General features: G+C 32.3%; 1 protein-coding gene, 1 long non-coding RNA gene and 1 pseudogene across 2 annotated transcripts; 1 reads left to right on the top strand and 2 right to left on the bottom strand.

Annotated features, from left to right (window-relative positions):
* The first annotated feature begins 12,666 nt into the window (after positions 1-12,666).
* LOC108480129 (histone H4) lies at positions 12,667-13,249 on the top strand. Its single transcript, XM_017783010.2, has one exon. It carries the CDS (start codon positions 12,775-12,777, stop codon positions 13,084-13,086), a length of 312 nt encoding a protein of 103 aa, XP_017638499.1. The 5' UTR covers positions 12,667-12,774; the 3' UTR covers positions 13,087-13,249.
* A 4,059-nt stretch (positions 13,250-17,308) lies between these two features.
* Positions 17,309-18,572, bottom strand: LOC128279391 (ATP synthase subunit alpha, chloroplastic-like; annotated as a pseudogene).
* Positions 18,573-22,452: 3,880 nt separating this feature from the next.
* LOC128291737 (uncharacterized) lies at positions 22,453-24,818 on the bottom strand. The gene is made up of 3 exons (XR_008281561.1): positions 24,768-24,818; positions 23,322-23,402; positions 22,453-22,632 (listed from the first exon to the last, which is right to left on the bottom strand). It is a non-coding gene; the product is annotated as an uncharacterized LOC128291737 (long non-coding RNA).
* Positions 24,819-26,256: the final 1,438 nt, after the last annotated feature.

Raw genomic sequence — 26,256 nt, 5'->3', positions numbered from 1 at the left:
ATTGTATATTTGCGTCTGATTATGAAAGTACATCTGATTTTGTATCTGATTATGTATCTTTAAATTTATGTGTATCTGATCTATTACTTGGGATGTGTTACACACTGAGCTCGTAAGCTCACTTCCTATTTTTTCTCTCAGGTAACCAGCAAACTTAGGATCGATCAACGTGCGGGAACTTGGACTAGTTTTACTAATAATACAGTCTTTAAAAGACTTTACATTTTAATAGGCTTTCTAAGACTGTGTTTGTTTTTGGATTTTAATTTTCATTTTGAAATTTATTTATTGGATTTAGTAATTATTGTATCTTAAATTGTAAAATTATCTATTTTGTAAAACAAAGTCAAGGTTTTCAAAATGATTCAACTTAGGAAAATTTCGTTGCAAATTGAAATAATCATTTAAATGGTTTCCCGTATTAATATAAATGGTTTTAATGAGGATTTCTCCCTAAAATTGGAAAATGAATTATCAAGTTAGACATTGTTTTACCTTACGACTTCAAATTAGATTTTTGAGTTTTTCAAATGAGTTGGTGTGACTTCTCCAAATTTGACCATAATGTCCAGGTCGAGTTTGGGGTGTTATACGTACAAAAGCGCATAAAATCCTATTGGCATTCCAAACGTATCCTAACCTTTTACTAAGTTTACACGAGCATTAATTATATATATATGGCATAATGCCAAAAATAGCCCTTAACATTTGGCCATTTGGTCACTTTGGCCCTTTATTATTATTTTTTTAGATCAATTTGACCACCCAACATTTTTTTTTGTCAAATTTACTTATTTTTAATGGACATGTTGACATGGCCGTTAGTTGACTAACTGTCAACATTAACAGCTAACTTGGCAATCCAAATGTAATTAAATGCTGACATGGCACTGTTTTGCCACATCAGCAAATGATTTTAAAATTATTTAAAAAATAATTAAAAAACCCTAATTTCTTCTCCCCAACTCTCTGCTTCTTTCCTACATTTCCTATTTCCTATCATATTTCAAACAAAAAAAAAACCCCACTATCTTTCTTCTTCAATCAAAGATTAAAAAAAACATCCCACAAAATATTTTGAAAATAAAAACCCATAATGCGAAGAACAAAGATATGGAGAATATTCAAAAGGCTACTAAAGAAAGAATCATGGAGGTGGAAGTACGTTTTTGGATTGGCTTTCAACTGGAAGAGACTAAACATTCATCACTTTTCTTCTATTAACAATTTATTTTTCAAAATCGCTTCCATTTTCGAAGCGAATTTCTTGGTTTCTACTATCTATTTCTTCTGTCTTTGTTGTATATATATCTATATTTGGGTTCTTTTTTGGCTTTTTCTTTTGGATTCAGATCTGAAAAAATAAAGATTTAATATTAATGGTTATTACAATAAGAAGGAAGAAAAAAAGTTTCATGGAATAAGATATATTTGATTCTTTTGCTCTTTCTTTGTGTTTTAGATTGTTGTGTTTAAGTTTGAGTTTTTGAGATATGGATGAGGATGATATAGGATTGGATTTTAGATCCTCGATCTAACTTTTTTGAATGGAGTACTAGCTTGCAAGAGTAGCTTTGTCAAGGTCTAGAAGCTTTACATGACAACGATGATGAATGATGGAAAAAGTTGAAGTTTTTATTTTTATTGATTTAGTTGTTAATAAATAAATAAAGGAAATGAGAATTAAGTTTCATTTATTAGCAAATTTTGGAGGTTTTCATTGGTTAGGGGTTTAGTGGATCCAAATTTTCTTTATTGGATAAGTAATTACTTTTGTAAACAACAATAAAGGGCAATGAACCTAGAACTTATCTCTTGGCCATGGTTTCCATTATACCAAACCAAAAATAATAAAGGTTTATGTTTGTTTTATAAGGTCTTTCAAATTTTGAATTGGGTGTAAGAATTTTAAGAACATGTTTCGTTAATACAGAAAACAATGGTGATGATGATAATTTTAAAATAATTTTAATAATTTTAAGAACATGTTTCAAAAACCCAGAAAATGATTAATGAGGCTTTTGAAGGAGAACGAGGATGACGATGATGGTTTTAAAATCATTTTAATAATTTTTTACAATAATTTTAAAATAATTTGCTAACGTGGCATATAAGACAAAATAGTTCCATGTCACCATTTAATTACATTTGACCGCCACGTCAGCAATTAATGTTGGCTGTCAGTCAACTCACGTCCACGTTGTCCGTTAAAAATAAACCAATTTGACAAAAAAACTATAACGCCCCAAACTCGGCCTAGACGTTATGGCCGAATCTGGTGATGTCACATAAAATGGGTTTGAAAACAGAGCTAACTCGATAAAACCTTAAGCTTATAAACCTTTAATTGCTTTCATCTATTTCAAAACATATGTTCAATTAGTTGACTTGCCTTAAAACATTTCATTTTAGCGGAAGCTTAGGAAAAACAATCGTTTTTAGGGAAAATAGTTCGCATTTTTAGATACTCATGATTTAAACATCAAAGTAATAAGCAAGTTAAATCCAAAAACCCAAACCAAAACCAGGCAGTTTAAAAGAGTTCAGAGAGTCTTAGAAAATACAAACTCTCAAGCCTTAATGCCAAACTTAAATAAAACTATGAAACTGAGTAAAACGGTAATAGCGAGTGGCCACTGTCGAGTCCCCCACTGCGCTGATCCACCTAACTATGTGGATTACCTGTACAGAATAAACAGAAAAGGGTGAGTGTACGTAAACTCAGTGTGTAACCCTACAGAATTAAGCATGCAGACAACCAAAATGTCAGAATCAGTCAGATACAATTCCGGCCTAGGCCCATTACAGATACAGATACGGATGTACAAAATAGAATTAACAATCAAATATCCTACACCATCCTCTACACACCATCTCCGACCATCCCTATACACCATGTGGAGTTTAAAATACTCACCCAGCCCTGCACACCATGCTGTACTAATGCGGCACATAACAAATATAACGTAGCCAGATAATAGGCGTAAATTGCCTTTCAGAACACTTCCTCCAATATACATCATCCCAACCCCAATATCAGATATAGATATATACATGCTTAGAAAAATAATCTAACATGCTTACATACTCATGATCTTATATAGATAACAGATAATAGTGCAAGTAGACATGCAACAGAATTCTAATCAGATCAGAATATCAAACAGACAATTCATATAGTTAAGGGTTTAATTAGCTCTTACCGACCTTACAGTAGGCCCACAGCCATTTGGAATGACCCGTGCAATCCTAGGGAAAAATTTAAATAAATGGGCCCACACGCTCGTGTGGTTTGCCCATGTGGCCCACACGCCCAGATTAGCATTGCCCATGTGGCCCACACGCCCAGATTGACATTGCCTGTGTAGATCACACGGCCTGGCCCAGATACCACACGTCCGTGTGACCCACATACCTAATTTGGCCTAGCCCGTGTGGCTCACACAGCCACACCCTGGCCATCACATGGCCGTGTGGCGTCGATAGTGGAATTTTTTGGCTTTTGTCGAATCTTGTTTTTCTGCATTTCGGGTACACACCTGGTATTGTTTCGATGCAAAAACACTCCTGAACAAACCAGCACCTAAAATCGATACCACAAACCTTCCAAAATCAGTTATAACTCTAGATTAAACTGAAATCCCAAAATCACCAATAGTCCAAAACAAGCATTCGACACTTACCCCAATGCCCCGAACGATTCCACCTAAGATTTCGTAAGGGAAGAGCCCTGTCCTTTGCAATTTGTTGCTGCCAAAACCCAGAATTAAAACTAATGAAAAACAACATCACAAGAATGGTACTAAAATGAAAAACCCCCTCGATCTTAACTCGAGTAAAACCTTACCCCCACTTATCAAAGCACAAGAAATCAAAAATTCAGAATATCGAAGTTGAACAATTGAATTGGTCACAAAAGAAAACGCAAGGAAGAGGAAAAACGAAACTAACATCAGAATTTTTTTTTAGAGGAAGAGGGAGAGAACGAAATTCTTTGAAAAAAATTAAAACTGATACAACAATATCCTAACCCCCTATTAACATATCAATCTCAACTATCTCAGAATTCCAATTCCAATGAAACTTTTTCAATTAACCGAGCAAAAATAAACTCCCTTAATCGCTTGGGGATTCGAACACATGACGTCTATCACACCAACTCCTTTACCACTCAAACCAGTAGGCTCATTCTGATATAAATTTACAGATAATTAAATATAAGCCCACTGAACAGAGATATGGCTTAATTCCAAAAATAACAAAATTTGTCCAAGCTAGGGCTTGAACTTAGGACCTCACACACACACACCCAGAACACTTAACCACTAAAGCAGATACACAGTAGTGTAAAAAATTTATAGAAACAAAAATAGATTATTTGGGGCGTTACAAAAATGTTAGGGGCCAAAATGTTCCAAAAAAATATAAAGGGTCAAAGTGACCTAACAACCAAATGTTAGGGGCTATTTTTGGTATTATGCCTATATATAAGCATTTCCATACCTGTAACCATCTTACCCACATATTCATACCCTGTATTTGGTCACATATGCATTTTCATACCATGTACATCGTTCTATCATATAAGAATTATTTTGAAATTTAGTACATATATTGTTTCTCGATCAAATTCACAACCGCAACCCCATTCATCATCAAACACACATATTTCATGTTATAAGACATATTTTCATTTTAGTCGTTTATCTCGGTGTTACATATCAAATTCAATCAAAACATTTCATATTATCAAAATAGCCTCACTTTAATAATTCAACAATCAATAAATATGCATATAAAATCAAATGTTTCTATCCTGAATCATACAATTATAAAACGAGGTTTTGCGCGTCATTTGTCGATGATTTTTGCTTTTCCTTTCCCTCTCGGTTGTTCAATGTTGTCATTAGCTAAAAATAATCGTAAAACATATCACATTATCAATTTCCAACCAAATCAAAATCAAATACCAAATTTCACATGCTTTGCAATTTATTCAATTTAATCCCTTAAAACCGAGACAAGCATAATTTTCAATTTAGGGATTCAGATTAAAATCTGATTTCACCAAAACTCATTAGTCACCCTCTATTTTCTATTCTTACCAACAATTTATGACAATTTTTTATTTTTTTTATTTTGGTCTCTAATGTACAAAACTAACAATTAAGCTTTACAATTTTGTTCATTTTATATACTAAGCTCAATTTCTAACAATTTCGCACCAATTTTATTTATTTCTCAACAATATAAACTTTTAAAAACTTTAAAAGTTTTACAAATTGGTACATGGGCTAGCTAAATCAAACTCTGATGATTAAATTTCCATAAAAATCAAAGAAAAATGGCTAGGGACTTACTTGAAATTGAAAAATCGAATGCATGAAAACCTAAATCTCTCTCCTTTCTTTTATTCTTTGGTTGCTATGATTTGATGAAAAAGGTGACACCAGTTTATCTTTATTTCCACTTTGTTCTTATATTTATACTTAAATTAGCATGTTTAATCATAATTAATTAATGTAAACTTTAATTAATTATTCATTAATCACCATTAGTTAATTCTAATGACATTCCACCATCATCATCCACTAAAATTTAATTTAAATTGGTTTATTAACCATTTAGTCCCTTGGATAATTACTATTTAAGTCCCCAATCATTTTCCTAATTAAAATTTATAGCGATTAAGCTTTTACAATTTAATTATTGAGACTTAATTAACCATATTTTTGGCTAAATTGCTTAACCAAATTTTTATTCATAAATATAATAACTCTATAAATATTTGTAATTATTATTTATGGACTCGGTTTACGAAAACTATGTCCCAAAATTGTATTTTTTGACACTATTAGAAACTGAGTCGTTACAAGATGTATGTCTAATCCTTTGGTGGTTAACTTGCTCACCTATGATCAAGGTAAGTGCTGTAAATTCTGTTTGAACTTAATAAGCATTAAATGCTTATGTAGCACCCCTTTCTTAACTTGACCATCGAGTCCGAGCTACAGCGTGCTACACTCATCGTCGGAGCAACCTCAGATAATTATACATCATACAGTTGTACACATATGCAAATAAGTATATTATTGCATTCATACTATGCAAAATATTCATTTCTGGGTCCCAAGCGAGCTTACGAAAGCTCTTATGCTAACCCAAGATTGAATTAGGATCAATTTGTGAAGTTTTAAAAATTTTGGGTGACGTCATGACTTCATAATTTTCTCGTTATGAAATTGTCAACTAAGTTATGTCACAATAACATGTATATCTACGTCGTGACATCACTCACTGTCAGACGATGTTGCGATGTCAGGGGCTCATAGTCGGACGTTGCCCCTATTTTTGGCAAAATTCATATTTGGTACCTAATTCAAGTGTTTCCAATCACAACATATCATCACAACCATTCATATGTCAATTCTTCCTATGCCAAAATAATACAATTTAAGCTAAAACAAGTCTATATCTCATGGAACCAACCATTGAAAATATTACATTAAAAATATCTTTCATTTAAGCATATTCAATTTCCATTTCAACTATTCATATCTAAATATTTCATTTACTGAATCAAACATGTTTCATTATGCAAACTAAAAACTAAACAATTTAATGAATTAGCTTGACATGAACTAACCAAAGTATTTTGTAACATTTAGATTTTTGATAATTCGAAAACCTGAAATAATAGGAGGACTAAATTGAAAAAACTGCAAGTTAACGGCCTCTATTAGAAGGAACGGGAAAGTTGGAAACTGAATTGGACATGGTTGAGAACCAAACTTGGTTCAGTTAGAATAGAACCAGATGATTCCTTTGTGGGAGACATAATAATTAGTAATGGATAGTTCTCAAAAAGTTAGTAATAGTACGAGAAAGACAATAAATAATTGAGAAATGGCTTCTCAATGATGATTTCCTTCCCGAATTTTTGTTTTATTTTCTTCCGTTCTTCATCTTCTTCGGTAGTTTGAAGAAGGAATGGTCATAGAAGTTCTACATGGAGCGAACTTCATGAGGATTGAGATGCAAAAGTAAGGAAATCAATAAGATGGTAAGGTTTTTAACCTTTCTGTGTACATAAAAGTTAATAAATGAAGTTATGGACTTCGGAACCATTTTAAGGGTTCTACATATTTCTGAAAAATGGGTTTAAGCTAAGAATTTTGAGTATAACCCGTGATTTTGGTTGGAATGTTTAGCTTTCAGAAGAATGGAAGCTCTAGCGTTCAAGAAGGCTATTCTGAGGAGACGATAAAGTATCAGGTGAGTTCCTAAAACTCCAACCTTGGACGTTACAATCTATGTTGTTAGAGTATGCCATGTTTGTATAAGCATGAAATGGTCATAGTATAGCGTACATCGCATAGCCATGAAATATGATGATAATATGTACATGATTGCATGATAAATGTAGGAAAAACCTCTATGGGATAAATAAAGTTAAGAAGGGAAATAAGAGGCGACCTTGTTAGCTACTGCAATGGACGAAGCTTTGGGTTTTACTGAGGGAACACTACGGTGTTCGAACATCAAAGTTAGGTGGTGTAAATGATATAATTGAAGGATGATTCAGGAAATGAAAATCATGGAAAGGTATTTACCGTGATGGCGGTATCGACTGGTCCTTTAGGGCGACATCGTGACGACAGTATATGGCGTAAGACCATAGATGAAAGATGCTATGGCAATCTAGTATGAGGTACGTAGCGTAAGACTATGGATGAAAGATTTCATGACAGCATGTTACAAGGTATAAGGTATATAGTATAAGACCATAGATGAAAAATGCTATAAAGACCAAGTATAATGAGTAAGACCATGGATGAAAAACTCTATGACATCCAAAGAAATAGTCCGCTAGGACAGTAAACACAAAAGAGATAATCTATTGAGACAATAAACACATAATAAAGATAGTTCGTTGGGACAATAAACGCAGAATAGATAGTCTACTAGGACAGTAAACACAGAACAGAGATAGTCTGTTAGGACAGTTAACATATAATAGAGATAGTCCGTTGGGACAGTAAACACAGATAAAGTCCACCAGGACAGTAAACCCCGGTAAGTCTATCAAGACAAGGGAAATAAGGTGAGAAGGGTATAAGACCATAGCTCGGCTATGGTAACCCATAGAATCTGCCAGAAAGCAAACGCGAAAAGTTCCCTAGGACTTCAAGTCAGGGGTACATGTTTAGTGTGCCAAGTATGAGAAACCATGCAGGTGGAAAAGGAGTTAAAATTAGGGGTGAGCAAAATTCGATTCGATTCAAAAAAATCTAAAAAAATTTTGAATTTCGAATTATTCGAATCAAGTTAATCGAATCAACTCGATTTTTTTTCGAATTTTGAGTTCGAGTTGAGTTAAATTTTTGAATTCGAATAACTCGAATAATTCAATAAACCGAATATAAACTATATATATTTTTTTATTTTTTTAAATTTTAGGCTTTTACTTAAACCCAATTTCCCCCAAGCCCAAACATTTTATATTTTCCATTTCCCCAAGCCAGTCTACCCAAGCCCCAAAGATTTATTTTCCCAAATCTCAATTCCTCCCCTAAACCAAATCCCCAGCAAATTCCAAACCCCAAAGTATTTTTCTTCTTTTCTCTATTTCCATTCAATTTAAACTTTAAAACCTTTTTTTCTCAAAAAAACCCTAAAATAAACCCTCTTTCCTTCTTCTTCTTCTTAATTATTTTTAGTTATTTACTCACTTATTTATTCACTTATTTACTTCAATTTTTGTTGTATGAAAAATATTTTTTGAAAAATTACATAAAATAAACAACACTAAAGTCATTTTTTAAAATTTAACTCGAACAAATATATTCGATTTGATTCGAATTCCATCTCACTCAACTCGATTCAAGAAAACTTCAAATTAAGTTAGGATGATAAAATAAGATTCAAAAATTCAATTAACTCAAAAATTTTCGATTCGATTTGATTCGATTTGATCGAATGCTCACCCCTAGTTAAAATAAAGTGGTAAAGACAAATGTGAAAGCCAACAAGGAATGGTTGAAGACCCAACAAGATTTAGAGGAAGATAGGTCATGCGAGAGATGGCCTAATTATGGGAATGAAAATAGGGAAATTATCCAATGATCGTAAGCAATAATTTATAATGAAGAGCCATCAGAGAGTGCTCAAAGAAATTGCACGTGAGAGGGGAAAAACTCATGAAAGGGATGGGAATTCCACCCGTAAGATAAGGATTCTGTCTAGGGGACAACATATTTGTCAAGGTTATTCCTCTTTAAGGAAAGTTTAGTGTGGATACACCGCCACAATGATAGCCTCATACGGAGGAAATAAGCAAGTAATATGGTAGGCTTGTATAGTCACATGGACGATAACATGTTGGTTCAAATACTCAGATTGACCTTCATTTATGGGATGGGCGAGTCCTTAGGAAAGGTCTAGGTTATTGGTGGTTTATTGGATTTAATCCCACCACTGCGAACAATAAGTGGAAGGAGAATGGGTACGTCAGGGTGGCGAGGCTTGTTGAAGGCAAGCACATTACAAAAATGTTAACAAGTTCTTCAAGACTAAGGTGTGGAAATAAATGAGTCTGCCAAGGATTGGTCCGACCATGGAAGTCTACCAAAAAGGGTATGTCCTAATAACACTTGGTCGAAAAGACGAGAAACCCACCATAAAGGTACATGATGTAAACAGGTGCATAACCAAGTTAGATAGAGGACAATGAACACCCCGAAAGAGAGGGAAGTGTAATGGAGGAAGGACAAGAATTAATGATAGGATTTGCTGATATGGTGAAGTATTTGGGGTATAGTTGAGTGGAAACTTAGACCGGAGAGAGGTCTGATAGGAAGCCAAGTAGCTTAGAGGATCAGATGGAGTCTGTCACCCTGATAAAGAATAATCGCCTCGAGTGAGCAATGAGTAAATTTATGTTTAGTTTATTTTACATTGTTACCCTCGTGCGATAAGGTTTAATTATGGTGAAGAGAAGGAACTCAAATGAGGGACCCAACTATACAATGATAAGATCGGGGATCACAATAATTTACAGTCATACACATAGGAAGAGAGTACCTTTGGAGGCTATACCTCAGGATAAATCATAGTGTAACCAGACAACATCCTTAAGGTTTGGATTCCGAATTAGTTAGCAATAAGTTAAAATTTTAAGTGTCTCTTTGTAAGTGAATAGACTAATTAGAGACTGCAATTGTGAAGGCATAAACATTTAGTGGCGTAAGGCCTTTGTAATTGTTATTGATATTATTTTTAGATTATTTTACTATAGTTTTCTTTATATCAGTTAAGTTAGCTTAAATTAATTATGGATAGGAGAACCCGGTCCATTTGTGACGCTCCATACCCAGATCCAACAAACGAGTCAGGTTAGGGTGTTACATGTCAGGCTGGGGTGTTATATATTCACTAAGCTATGTATTATGCTTAGTATTCGAACTTACCATTTCTAAACATCCATTAACCTGGCTATTTCTACTAATTCACTTGCAACCTTTAACATATTAAACCATACAAGACTTATGAGCTTCATTTACAAGGCATCATCCTTAGCCAAATCATGCAACTATAAGTTAAGTACCATGTTAAACATGCAAATTTACCCATTACCACATTTACCATATAACATCTAACTCAAAATGACCATTTACTCAACAAGGTACCCTTATATACACGCCACAATGTCTTAACTTAAAATGAACATATATCTACTGTCGTGTTAATAGTGTGTGCATCATGTTGATCCCGGTCGGCAAGTCTCATAAGGTGACAATCTACGAGGAAAGGAAACAACTAGAGTAAGCATTAAGAATGCTTAGCAAGTTCAAATAGAAATACTAGGCTTACTTTGATTATTTATAAGTGTAACAATTACCAATCATCTTGGCATACAATTTGGATATCCTTGGCGTATAATGTCATAACTAGGCACATGACAACATTAACATTCAAATAAGTTACTCACACAAGCTGGGATTACATCATGTTAACTGTCCGGGGTAAACCTCTATTACATATAACTCGAGAATTTACAACAAATGCTAGATCTCATTATAACCTATAACATCTCTAATCAAGCACGCATATAATGCCAGTCGTATCCTAACTTTTTACTAAGTTCACACGAGCATCATTTTTGTATATGTATAACATTACCAATCCCTATAATTATTCATAATTCATATCGTACCTTATACATGATCACATATTTCATTTATTTGCCCTGTAATCACTCAACTTTCACATTTGCACCCTATACTATTACATAATAACCAATGATCATATAACATTTCAATTCAGTCCATTACATGCCAAATTCACTAATGTTCTAATTATATATAAACATATTTATATATGATAACAAACACAAAATCACACATAACATAAAATAAGAGAGTAAGTTCCATATGAACTTACCTGTTCAAAATGTGAAATGAGTGGATACTTTAGGGACTAATTCGTAATTTTAGATTTTCCCTAATTAACTACACTTTAATCCAAATCTTGATTTAATCAATTATTTTATATAACCAATAAATATCAAACGCTTTCATACTATGCTATGATATGCATGATCCTATATAATTCCATTTTTCAATTTCTCCATATTTTACATTTTATTCAATTTAGTCCCTAAACTCGGTATAAATATAACTTTCGATTCATAGCTTTGGATTAAAATATGATTTTATATATTCTCATATGGACCTTATACTTTCTATTTATAACATAATTTCATAAAAAATTTTACATTTATTCAATTTAGCCCCTAATGTAACAAAGTTAACAATAAGCTAAATTAACTTTACAATCTAGCCCTTTTCACAGTCTAAGCTTAAAATCTATCAATTTCAAGCCTAATGCTTCAAGCATCTAATGTAACAAAGTTAACAATAAGCTAAATTAAACATGTAACGAGTCATAAAATTGATATCAAATAAGGATTGTAATATCAAACAATTGAAGCATTTTCTCATATTGTTTGAATTAGACTGGTCGAATAAAAAATTAATTGAGATATCAATTTGGAAGAGATTTTGGACCAATTGATTGAGTAACTGATACAAACTAATTGAATTGAATAAAAAATCAATTAAATCAATCACATTTATCATTAAAGTTGTCACTACCACGTGAAGAAAATAAGTTTATATCTGAAATGCCGACAAAGTCTAATTTTACATTGATTTTTCTGGTGTAAATTATATTGTTCAAGAGAGCGCAATCCGCCAAAATGGAAATAAAAGAACTCTTTTCTCAAAAATCTTGAACCGGCCTGTTTTAAAAATTTCAAAGTCAAAGCACTAAAAAAAGCACAATCTATGTCACATGTCGTAAAATTGAGTTCAGCCGTCGATGATAATCCTATCAACGGTGTATATGTAATTTACTAAACATAACAGGGATAGATTCTCAAGAGAAAAATGAGATACAAAATTCGAAACTCCTACAATCCCCGAACAAAGACATCGTATTTCTAGTAACCGTTGATTAATTAAGAATCAACAGTGTAGATGTAGCTCATTCTTTTCACGCAGATAGATACTTTGAACCGTCGATTAAAATTTGATCGTGCGACTCAGATTAGCCCCCGCCAAACTTTCAAAAAAGCAACAACACGCAAAACAACAATCATTCTCTCTATAAATACCGACAAAATCCCTATCCATTCCACAGTTGCGATTCAGTATTCTCTATTCTTCTTCGTCCTCTGAAAAATTTTCTTTGAAATTCCAGCTTTTCACTACAATGTCAGGAAGAGGAAAGGGAGGTAAGGGGCTCGGAAAGGGAGGAGCCAAGAGGCATAGGAAGGTCTTAAGGGACAACATTCAGGGCATTACCAAGCCTGCGATTCGCCGTTTGGCTCGTAGGGGAGGTGTGAAGAGAATTAGCGGTTTGATCTACGAAGAAACCCGAGGCGTATTGAAGATCTTCTTGGAGAACGTGATTCGTGATGCAGTGACATACACTGAGCACGCCAGAAGGAAGACTGTTACCGCCATGGATGTTGTTTATGCCTTGAAAAGGCAAGGCAGGACTCTCTATGGTTTTGGAGGTTAAGTTTAGTACCCTATTGTATTTTAGGCTTTGCAGTATTATGCTTATTATGGTAGAATCATGGATCTTGGCTATAGATCCATGGCCTTAATGTAATTGCTGTAGTTCGTTGCTGATGTTACTGTGATTCTTAATATATGAAATGCTCTCAAAGGATTTCAATCAACTATGCTTCTGCGTGTATCCCATTGAATTATTATATGGCTATTTAACGTAGTGTTTTACTTGGAAATTAGTACTTGTGGGTGCCTCTTATCTCAACGCGGGTGGCTTTAGGTTTCTGTTCTCTCTGTCCAAAGTATTGGTTGAATTGTGACACCTAAGCATGACAAAGACATTGGCACACAGCTTTGTACAGTAAGGACGTTATTCTATATGAAGATGTTGCATCGCACACATTGGTTAAGTTCAGAATTATTGCTTAGATTAGTTTGATTGGTGACATAAAATTATGAAAAAAAAAATGGATATTAAATCGAGAGGTAAATATGATAAAATTAATTTTTATGAATTTTAAATAATTATATTATTATTATTAAACAAGCAATAGAACTGTCAAAGTAGAAGTTGATAATTTGTTGAATCAATCATTAGATTATAAACGTTTAATTCGCGTATTATTGTTTTTAATTTTTTTAAATTCTGGTATTTAAAATGTGTTTTTATTATATGTTTTGTTTTTAAAAAATTATAGCCATTTATAAAGGGAAAATTAGGGAAAAAGTCGGAAAATAAAATTTGCAATGTTGGCAATTTTTCCTCCATATTTGAGGAAATAAATTAATTTTGAAGAAAGAAATAAAAATGTTTTGCTTTTAACATATTAGTTTTGAGTTTCGTTCTTCTTCTATTTAAATTTATTTATTTATTATTATATGTTGTTTTAATTTTTTATTTTAATTAATAAATATATTATTATAAAGTTTTTTAGAAAAAATGATATGGAAAGATTGAATTTGAATATGGTCACTAAAAGGGACATGTACAGGTTGAGGTGTTTAATCACAAAGAGTTACTTTAAAAACAAAAGTCAAGGTGTGATTGGCTCAAACAAGGAGACAAGAACACAATTTTTTTCCATAGTTGGACACTACGAAGGAAAGTTAATAGCACTGATGCCTTGTATAACGGTAATGGTGATTGGTTGTATGAACTAAATGAAATTCAATCAGGAGCGATGTCTTATTTTCAATAGCTGTATGGGGAAATGTCAAGTAGGATGGAAGAATTGCCTAGCTATTTTCCTTGATTGGAGCAATGAGAGATTGACTTTTTAGGAAAAGAGGTCTCAAATGAAGAAATTAAAACATCACTTTTTGATATGACCCTACTCAAAGCTCCCGAAAGTGATAGGTTTCATGCTTTACTTTTTCAAAACCAGTGAGATAGCATGGGTCGGGAGGGGGGCAATTTGTGAATGGCTGAAAGAAGTGTTTAAAGGACGGCGTGTTGACCAAGAACTAAATAATAAACTTATCGTTCTTATCCCAAAGAATAGTCGACCTGCTTTATAAATTGGTTATAAAAGTAATAGCTAATAGATTCAAAGTGATGTTCCTTAAAATTATTGCATAAGAATAGGTTGGGTTTATTGCTGGCTGGAATATCTCTGATAATATTCTAATTACCTATGAAGTTATTCATTCCATGTGAGGAAATAGTAACAAGTGGATGGCTATTAAAATTGACTTGGAGAAAGCCTATGATAGGGTTAGTTGGGAATTCATTGATAGATCGATACATGTAGTAGGAATATCGAACCTTTTACGTAAAGTAATTATGTATGCCATTTCGACATCTATTATGCATGTTATGTGGAATAAAGTACCTATAGGAAAACTTTGACCCACAAGAAGAGTACGTCAATGATGCCTTCTGTCACCTTCCTTATTTGTTTTATGTATGGAATGGTTAGGGGACAACATCAAAGCAGCAGAGACTGCTAGTGACTGGAGTCCTATCAAGCTTGCGCAGGCCGGATCAACTTTATCACACTTATTCTTTGCTGATGATTTAGTGATTTTTTCCAAAGCAGATACGAAACATTGCTCATTAATTAAAAGTATTCTTGATTGGTTTTGTAGCATCTCGTGGCACCGGATTAATGCAAAAAAAAAAATCGATATGTTCTTTTCTTGAGGAGTCGATGATAATCTAAGTAACCAACTAAGCAAGTTACTAAGTTTTCAAAAGGTCCAAGAGTTGGGATCATACTTAGGAATTCCGCTATTCCACAAAAGAGTCACTAACGCAACCTTGGCATTTGTGGTTGAGAAGGTCAGAACTAAGCTATGTAACTGGGATGCAAAACAACTTTCTCTGGCAGAAAGATTCACTTTGGCACAATCAGTCCTCTTTACTGTTCCAAATTACTTCATTCAGTCCATGCAAGTCCCGAAAGGGGTATGTGAGGAGATTGAAGCTTGGCAAGACAATTTATCTGGGGATCCAGTACAGGGCTACGAAAAATGGTACTAGTCAACTAGGGTTCAATGTATCAACCTCGAAAATGTGGTGGTTTAGGCATTCACCATTTAGAAGATCAAAATACCTCATTCTTGCTAAAATTAAGATTTGATTTTATCACCAAGGAGAAAGCTTTATAGGTAAGGGTGTTGCGCTCAAAGTATGGGACGAGCAAAAGGATTCCTGAAGACATTATAAGAGGAAGTTGCTCAGCTATTTGGCAAGGGATTGCAAATGTATGGCCTCTGCTAAGGGAGGACTTTGGATCTCAAAAGTAGAGCCTTTAAAAACATTGCCTTCTTCTATTGATATACCAATCACGGACTGTCCTCTCAAAGACATGGTTGCCAAAGATGGAGCTTGGAATCTCCAGGCCTTTAGGGAGAGATTACCAGAAGAAGTTGTTAAAAAAATTGTGAACATTCCTCCTCCACATCCTCTGGTAAGTCTTGATAAAATCTTTTGGATTCATACAGCTAATGAAGGTTTCTTGGCAACAAGCGTATATCGGAAGATTAAAAAAAACACATGGAATGCGCGAGAAGATAGGTAGAAGTTTGTTTGGAAGTATCAAGGACCACACCGGGTTTGCTTTTTCTTATGGCTTGTTTGCAAACAAAGATTGCTTACCAATAAGGAGCGTGTCCGAAGGGGCATTGGGCAAAACATGTCATGTCTAGTTTGTCACAATGAAATTGAAGATATTTTGCACGTTCTTAGGGATTGTTCGGGTGTTGAGAATATTTGGAAGTTTTTTGTGCCAAGAAATTGCTGGGTGCAATTTTTCTTCAAAAACCTTTTATATTGGATAAAAACAAACTTAGGAAATCCTAGATGGATGAAAGGGAGTGGGGCCTCTTGGGCTACTCTTTTTGGGTTGTTAGTATGGCGCATATGATATTTTGATCGTTTATTAGAGACATTTACATCTTGTTTTAGCTCGGCGAAAACAAAACATTTTTCCTAAGGATTTTCCCAAATAAAAATAGAGAACAAAGTAACTAGAAAATTTGTTCTCTTTTAATTCCACTTTTCTAGAAGGATCATTAAAGCGAATTGTTTTGAATGTTTTCGACAGAAAAGCTAACATAGATGTTACGGGCCGAATTCTTATTTCATTTCGTTCTTGCCTTATCTTTATCTTATTTATATTCTATTTTGTTTATTTATTTTTATTTATCCATATTCCATAAAAGAGCCGAATGAAACCAAAATTTCATGTTCGGTTTTGAATTAGAGACGCTAAAAATAATGAATCAATGTCGACTATAACCTCTAGCCCAAACTAATGATGCGGGTTCAATTCCCGCTACCCGCTCGATATTCAAATTCTATCTATTTAAATATTTATTAATTCAATTCAACGATGCATTAGCATCATTGAATTGAATTAATAAATACGCAATTCCTAAAATACAATATTTCACATGTTCTTTAGTTTTTCCAACCAAGAGAAAAGAAAAAACCGAATAAGAGAAAAAAAGTCAAAATGTCAAAAAAGTCGTAATGAAAAGTGTCCATTGTCTAATGGATAGGACAAAGGTCTTCTAAACCTTTGGTATAGGTTCAAATCCTTTTGGATGCAATTTAGAATCGATTTCTCTATATTCCATTAAGTTAGAATTTTCTATTTATAATTGTTTCTGAAGTAAAAAATGTTCCATTTGTTCTTGAAAAGTGTCTTTCAAAAGCATTTCTACTTCCTCAGTAAATGTCTTGGTAGAAGATATGATTTATTCGAATTGAGGTTTATTTGTTTTTAAGTAAGTATGTATCTCAACAAAAAATTTCCTTGTCCAATTTTTAATGAATCAAGGTAGCCATTCGTTCCGGTATAAATAGTACTTATATGTTCTGCCACTATAAGAGGATCTGATTTGGATTGTTTAAGCAACTCATGTAATCGTTTACCTCGTGCCAATTGATTGTGAGTAGCTTTATCGAGATTAGAAGCAAATTGTGCAAAGGCTTCTAATTCAGAAAATTGGGCTAATTCCAATTTTGATTTACCAGTGACTTTTTCATAGCTTTAATTTGAGCCGCGGATCCTACTTTAGAGATGGAAATCCCCACATTAATAGCAGGTTTGATTCCAGCATTGAATAGATCGACAGATAAGAATTTTTGGCCATCTGTAATGGAAATCATATTAGTAGGAATATACGTCGAAACGTCTCCTAACTAGGTCTCAACTAGAGGTGTACAGGGCCGGGTTACAATGGGAGGGTTTGGGTAAAAATATAGGCCTGAATTATGAGTTTGGGCAAAAAATGAGGCCCGTTTAGAAAACGAGCCAGGCCTCGGGTAAAACTTTTTGGCCGGGCCCTACCAATTATATACTAAATATATTTTTTATTTTTAATCATATTTACATTTTATTTTCAATTTTAATATCACCACTTTTTATTATATTTTCAATTTGTGTATTATTTTAATAATTGTTTTAGTCTAATTTTTTATTTGTTTCTTGTTTTAATATTTGTTTTTATGTTTTTCAATGTATTTGATTTATTATATTTTAAAATTTTTTATTTAATGAAATAAGCTAAAATTAATATGGGCAGGGTCGGGCCGGGCTCAGGCTTAACAAGTTTATTTCGGGCATGGCTTGTACAAATTTTTATACCCATATTTCGGGCTGAGCCGGGCTCGGGCCTAGAAACGGGCCTAAAATTTTGTCTGGACTAGGCCGGCCCGGCCTATCCACACTTTTAGTCTCAACTATTGGTAAAGCAGTCATACTTTCTTCACCTAACTAAAAACTTGATTTAGTGACTCTTTCTAAAAGGCGCGAATGCAAATAAAAAACATCTCCTGGATAAGCTTTACAACCCAGCAATCTTCATAATAGAAGAGATATTTGGCAATAAGCTTGTGCTTGCTTGGAAAGATCATGATAAATGATTAAGGTGTGTTGTTCATGACACAAAATATTCAACCAAAGTAGCTCCTGTATAAGGAGCGAGGTATTGTAATGTAGCTGGGGAATCCGCTGTTTCGGCTACCACAATGGTGTACTCCATCGCTCCCCTTTCTTGGAAAATGGTCACTACTTGTGCCACAGAAGATGGTTTTTGACCAATAGCTAAATAAACACATATTACATGTTGCCCTTACTGATTGAGAATCGTATCCGTGGCTACTGCTGTTTTACCGATTTGTCTATCCCCAATAATTAATTATCGTTGACCAAGTCCTATAGGGATCATCGAATCAATAGCAATAAGTCCTTTGTGTTTCAAGGCTTATCTTGGGATTTTGTGGAAACTATCAAGATATAAGTAAGTTGGGCAGAACAATATTGCCCTGCACATGGCTGGGAGTTGCTTAGGAGAAGTAATTTAGATCATGGCCTTTTTTTAGGGAATTATTGGAATGATAGTGTATCGAATTTTTAGGCTTAGGATATTTGTTGAGTTAGGTTTTTTTAACACAAAAAAAATATTAATTAAAAATTTTAAAAAATTAAAACAACATGAAATAAAAAATACAAATGTAAATAGGATATGAATCGAACGTAATACTCAAGGATAAAACCACTGATATGTCAAAAGAAAATGCATTTTGTAGAAAGCGTTTTTTGACATGTCGGCTGAAAACATTTTCTACAGGAAGCATTTTCTATTTCTCTCTCCAAAATCAATTTATTTCTTCAAATTAAAAAGGAAAGGCCTACTTTGCTAAATATGTTTTAAAACCAACATTTTTTTCTATTTTTCCCAATTATAAAGTGCCATATAGCATTTTTATGAAAAAATATATTTTCTTTTATTAAATATATACATATATTAAAAAAGTATATAAATATAAAAAATCAAAAAATATAAATTTTGAAAAAAATATAAATTATAAAATTAAAATTAAAAAATGCGATAATTGAAAAGAAATTAATTAAAATTAATAATTTATTACAAAAATGTAAGAAAATAAAAAGTATAAAAAATTATAAAAGTAAAATATTTTTATAAAATTCTAAAATTTTAAAAGGTATTTGAATTTCAAGTTAATTTCTCAATTACTTGAAATTTAAATACTTTTTTAATTTTTCTATATTATTTAGATTTTTCAATTATATATATATATATATATGATTCTTTTACATTTTATTCAATATAATATATATAATATTAAAAAAGGACGTGTGTTGTAATAGCGCCATTGGTTGACCGAACAACATTAATCAATGTTGATCAATAGTCGCTCAAAGTTAAAAATGTTTTTTGATATCTAAATATTTAATATTATAATTTTTTATTTTAAATAAATTTAATTATCATGTGACATTTTTTCATTGGTCAAAACATGTCATGTGGTGCTTTTTCGTTAGCTAAAGTTGCCAAATAATTTCTTTTTAACATCCGTTATAAAATGGACAAAAATAGAAGAAATTGTACTTTAAGTACCAAGCTAAGACAAAAAAATGTTGATACCAAAATAAAAAATGAGTATACTTCAAAAGGTAATGTGTGAATTAAGTCATTTTTAAACGCTGATCCTATACAATAGAGATTACTTTTCTCATCCCTTCTATATTCTACTAATCTTCGAGTCTAAGGGCCTTTTGGATGAGCGGTACGTTTACCTGCTGTTACTGTAGTAATACTATAGCGTGAGACAAAAAGAAAACTAAACTAATACAAATGATAGTTGCTAATCTATTAACTAAATTTTTAGTGAGTAATGTATGAAATTTTAAGTTGATATGACATTGCATATATGATAATATATTTATTGTATTAGTTTTTAGAAATAATAGAACTTAATAAATTTAACAATTTTTATTTGGTGAGGACCACAATTTTAGAATTTGAAAAATACAATGGTTAAAGAAGAACAAATTGAAATACAAGAACTGAATCCACAAATTTCATAAAGTTTAAGGACTAATAGTAAAATTTAACTTAGCATAACCCTGTGATTAGATGTAATAAGACCTTAGACCTTATGAATGAACGTGAATGATGTTGTTAAATGATTTATTTGTTATGCAATTGATAAATGTGAATTAAACTAAATAAGTTGAATTAGTCTGATTAGATATTGTTGGCAGTGAAGGTGATATTATGTCCTAGGATTGTAACATCCTCCTACCCGAGACCGTTGCCGGAGTCAAGCAGGAGACATTACAAAACTTATCTTAGCACTTAAACAGTTTTCGTAGTAAACTATCCATCTGCGTCACGGTTGTTAAAAAAATCATATCTCGAGTTACGAAACTCAAAATCCAATTCCGTAAATTTTCCCTGAAACTAGACTCATATATCTACTTACTAATTTTTTTCTAGAATTTTTGGTCAGGCCAATTAGTACAGTTTATTAGAAAAAGTCTCCCCTGTTTCAGGGTTCGGCTACTCTGACCCTTGTGCACTACGAATCAAATTTCTTCCTGTACAGAAATCCAATGACTATGCCATTTGTTTCAATTAAAAATAGACTCAATAAGGAATCCATACAAAAAAGTTTGAGTCCTAATTCTTAATACAAAATTTATGGTGAATTTCTAAAGTAAGAACAGGGAATCCAGAAATTGTTCTAACCCTATTTCACCAAAACATAAATATCTCATAAAATACAACTCTTTTACCTATTTTGTTTCTTCCATATAAAAATAGATTAATTAAGCTTCAATTACATATTTTATTCATCATCTAATTCACTTTATACTATTTTTGGTATATTTTCAAAGTTGGACTACTGTTACTGTCCAAATCTATTTTAGTATAAAATGTTAATAACTAAGTTTATAACATCTTCATTTCTTCTCTCTACAACATTTACCAACAATTCCTCTTATTACTCTTCACTAACATATCAAAACATACCATACTTAAGGTTTTGGTAACATTTACAAAATATACCAAAATATCACTTAACAACTTAGATACTTTCAAAATAACCAAAAGACATCCTAGGTACAATGTCATTTTCTAAAAGATAGAAACTTCACCAATTTGAGTTTGGGGATCGGCTTGTATCTTTGAGTCCTTATACTTTCAGACCTAGCCTCAAGACGAAATAAACCGTACGCTGAGAATACTCTCAGTGGTATTTCTATAAACAATAGCTTAATCAACTTTAAAACATGGTAATTCAAACACATTATTGCTATTATTCAATATCAATCAGTACTTTAATAACCTTTACTTTATTTACCCTTATTAACATAACTCGGATACTAACGGATACACGGATCCAACCCACACTCCGGGATAAGCACATAGTGCTTCATCGGAACAAATCCGAAACTTTAACATTGTAACGCCCCCTTTACCCGAGACCGTTGCCGGAGTCGAGCACGAGGCATTACTAAACTTATTTGAGCACTTAAACAAATTCAAACAATTTATATCACACTTTCCAGACAAGCTGTCCAACTGTGTCATAGTTGCTAAATAATTCATATCTTGAGTTATAAAACTCGAAATCCAAATCCGTAAATTTTCTCTGAATTTATACTCATATATCTACTTACCAATTTTTTTCTAGAATTTTTGGTCAAGCCAATTAGTACAGTTTATTATTTAAAATCTCCCCTGTTTCAGGGTTTGACTACTCTAACCTTTGTGTATTACGAATCAGATATCTCTCTGTACAGAGCTTCAATGACTATGCCGTTTGTCTCTAATAAAACTAGACTCAATAAGGAATCTGTACATATAAAGTATGGCTTCTAATTATCTTTGTAAAATTTATGGTGAATTTCCAAAGTCAGAACAGGGGATCCAGAAATCGCTCTGGCCCTGTTTCACAAAAATTTAAACATATCATAAAATATAGCTCATATACCTGTTTTGCTTCTTCCATATGAAAATAGACTCATCGAGATTCGATTCCATAATTTATTCATTATTTAATTCCATTTCTACTATTTTTAGTGATTTTTCAAAGTCAAACTACTGTTACTTACCGAAAACTGTTTTAGTACAAATATTGTTAACTAGTTTATAACATCTTTACTTCAATTCATTCAAACTCTATACATGCCATATAAATCTTCAAACTTAAAACAAAAGCTACCGGAATTGATCTGGATAGTGTGCTTTGTTGTGTTGATCCGATCTACCCACTTCACTTCAAGTCAATCTACATAAAAATATTAAACACACACAAGTAAGCTTATTGAAGCTTAGTAAGTTCATAGGTTAAAAGTAATGCTTACCAAACATAATATTTCCAAACAATACCAAAACACTTACTAAAGTTTCCTGCGATTCACAACCATTGTTATAATAATTCACATAGTTGAGCTCAACAGTAACAACTACTCAATCTCTTCCATTTGGATCACTTCTCTTTTATTTCTTATAATCAAATTAGGAAACGGCTTACGAAATTGAGTACGTCGTTGCTCAATGCCACGATTCACAACTCAGTATGGTTTTCCTCATTGAAATACCATACCTACATTTTTTAACTCGGTATGGGAAATGCCATACCTACATTTCTTAACTCCAGTATGGATTTGATAATACCATACCTACATTTCACACTCAAGATGGATAATACCATACCTACATTTCACAACTCAAGATGGATGATACCATACCTACGTTTCACACTTTGCCATGGAACAACCATGGTCTTATCCGTCAATTCATCACACGCCACGATACTTAACGTACTCAATCCTGCGTTTTTCCTAATTTGCATTTCCACATTTATTCTTTCATTAACAAAATCTACACAATCCCACAACAAATTCGTATATAATAACACATTATATACTTCAATCATTCACAAATAAACATCTAATTTCAACCATATGAACTTACCCGGCTAATTTGTAGAAGATATTGAAATTTTGGGACTATTCGCAACTTTTTCTTTTCCTCGTTCTTCTTTGGATTCTTGATCTATAATATAAAATATTTCTACTCATTAGCATTTATTTGATTTCTATTTCACTTCACAATTTATGCTGTTCAAATTTCGAAATTGCACTTTTACCCCAAAATTTACAATTTTCACAATTTAGTCCCTACTCAATTCACCCATCAATTGAACTAATTTTTCTCAATTAACACTTTATTTTATCATTATAAACTATTTCAAAACCTTTTATATTCTGAATTTCAACAGCAACCTTCAATTCACAACTTTTTCACAATTAGGTCCTAAATATCATTTCCTATCAAAATCACTTAATAAAACCACCTTAATATGAAATTAGAACTTAAATTTCATAATAATTCATCATAAAATTCCTTATCCATCCAGGGTAACTTCCAATTTCACCCATAAAATCAAAAACTAATGAATTCTACAAGTGGACCTAATTGTAAAAGTCATAAAAACATAAAAATTATCAAGAAAAAGCAAGAATTAGACTCACATGATGTAAAAATATGAAAACCAGCTTTCTCCAGACCTTCTATGGCGTTTTGGCTGAGAAATTATGAAGAAAATGTCTAGATTTTTCAATTACATCATTATTTAACTATTAACTTTTATCTATTTCCAATTTTGCCCTTATTCACATTGTTTTCTTGCTTATTTCATACCCAAACCGTCCAGCCATTAACCTTTGGGTCTAATTGCTCTTTAAATCCATCTTTTAAATACTTAAGCTATTTACTCACAATTTAACAAATTTTGTGCTATTTTCAATTTAATCCTTTTCAATTAATTAGCCATCCAAACGTTAAAATTTTCTAACTAAACTTTAATACTAACTCAATGACACTCCATAAATATTTACAAAAATATTTATAGCTCGATTTTCAACTTTGAGGTCTCGATACCCCATTTTTGACCCGTTTGACCTAATAAATTCTTTTAATTCACTAATTTCACCATTTCACAAATTCTTCTAAATTCTTACTTGACTCATAAATATTAAATTACTATCTTGTTCAATCTTATTTGTCAAATTTAGTGATCTCAAATCACCATTTCCGACACCACTGAAAATTAGGCCGTTACAAACATTATAGTACACAAAGTACTTCATCGGAACAAAAAGTACTTCATCGGAACAAATCCGGAACTTTAACAGTAGTCGACACATAGTGTCTCATCGACTCAATGTCGGAATATCCCAATACTTCCAATTCCTATGACATGTCAACTATATCCGACTAGCCCGATTAATCGTTAATAGGGTATTCAAAATCACATTCATTTCAATATGGTAAAATACTTACCTCATTCACATTTTCATACAATATAAATATCAAATATAGCAATAACGATTAAGCTCGGTTTATAGAAATACAAACCACTATTTATCGAATTTAATCGATATCTTCGTTCACTTTCTCTTTTCCCTTCTTTGATGACGTATCCGGTGCTACGTTTGCTACTAATAATCATACAATTAAAAATCATCAATATACTAATTCATAAAACACATTTTTCACTTTCTATCAAACTTTTACAAAAATTCCAATTTCGTCCTTTTTCCATTACTAATCTTTTTTCTTTATCTTAAGCTTCATATTCTCTTTTAATCAACTCATTAACAATTTCTAACTCATAAAATTCATTATAAAACATAAATTTTGAGCTCTATTCAACTTAATCCCTATTTAAACCTAACTTAGAATTCTTTTAATAAATCACTCAATTTTCACTTCTAACTTCAATTCCTATCAATTTAACCCATAAAACCTCAATTTATTCAACTAAATCAATATCTAAAATTTTCTATTTTCTTCATTTTAACCTCATACATGTAGAACTTTGAATTAGGCATCCATAAACATAAAAATCATAAAAAATGAGCTAAAACAACTTACCAATCAAGCTTTAGGGCCTTAATCCTCAAATTTCCTTTTCTATTTCTTTCTTTCTTTCTTTCTTTCTTTCTCACGTTTGCTCTCTGTAACTCTTTCTATGTTTCTTTACTCATTATTCTTTATTCATTATACTATATTATATTATTATTAACCTATAATAAATATAAAATTAACATGTGTAATAGCTATAACATAAAATATCTTATAGCTATTACACATATATACCAACTATTACACATGTTATATCATACATCCCACACATGGCACTTAGGGTCTAATTGCTAGATTAGTCCCTTTTACTTCTTTAATCTATAATTAAACTTTTATTCCTTATGCAATTTAATCCTTTAAACTAAATTCAAGCTACTTTACTTAATTAAACACTAAATAACCATTCAACTATAATTCATAAATATTTCTAATAAATATTCATGAATAAATTTCACGGAAACAGTACTCAAGACTCAATTTCCGATACCGTAACTTTCGATTCATTACAAGGATGAGACATTTTAGGGTGACTAGCGATCAATCGCCTTGGCCTCCATGTGATCCTTATATAGTCTTAATGGAGGTGTCTCTTACCAAAGTTCATTGAGTTGAGGTTCGTGAACTAACTCAGAGTTCGTAGTGTTATTGATTCCATTGGGAGACACATGTCTAGCTCTCTATGGGTACGCTGTCGGGTTCGTAAGGCATGTTGGGAGCTTCATGAGGTATAACGCTCGAATCTTGTTGTTGTGTTTAGCTTTTTGCAGAATTGCAGCACCACCAGAAACAACTCTTAGCCTCATCCAAAGGTTGCATGTTGGTTTTCACTTACAAAGTATTTGGCGTAATGATAAATTTTGCCTTCAACATTTACATTTTGTCAATTTGATTCTTATTGTTTTAATTAAATTTGGCCTTTAACCTTTAAAAAGAAAAAGTCAAGTTGCTTTGTTTTTTAATGAAAATGATGAGTAAAACA

The sequence above is a fragment of the Gossypium arboreum genome, chromosome 1, assembly GCF_025698485.1.
Source record: "Gossypium arboreum isolate Shixiya-1 chromosome 1, ASM2569848v2, whole genome shotgun sequence".
Taxonomy (NCBI): domain Eukaryota; kingdom Viridiplantae; phylum Streptophyta; class Magnoliopsida; order Malvales; family Malvaceae; genus Gossypium; species Gossypium arboreum.
Note: the sequence above shows the minus strand (reverse complement) of the source record. Positions and strands in the feature narration are given on the sequence as shown.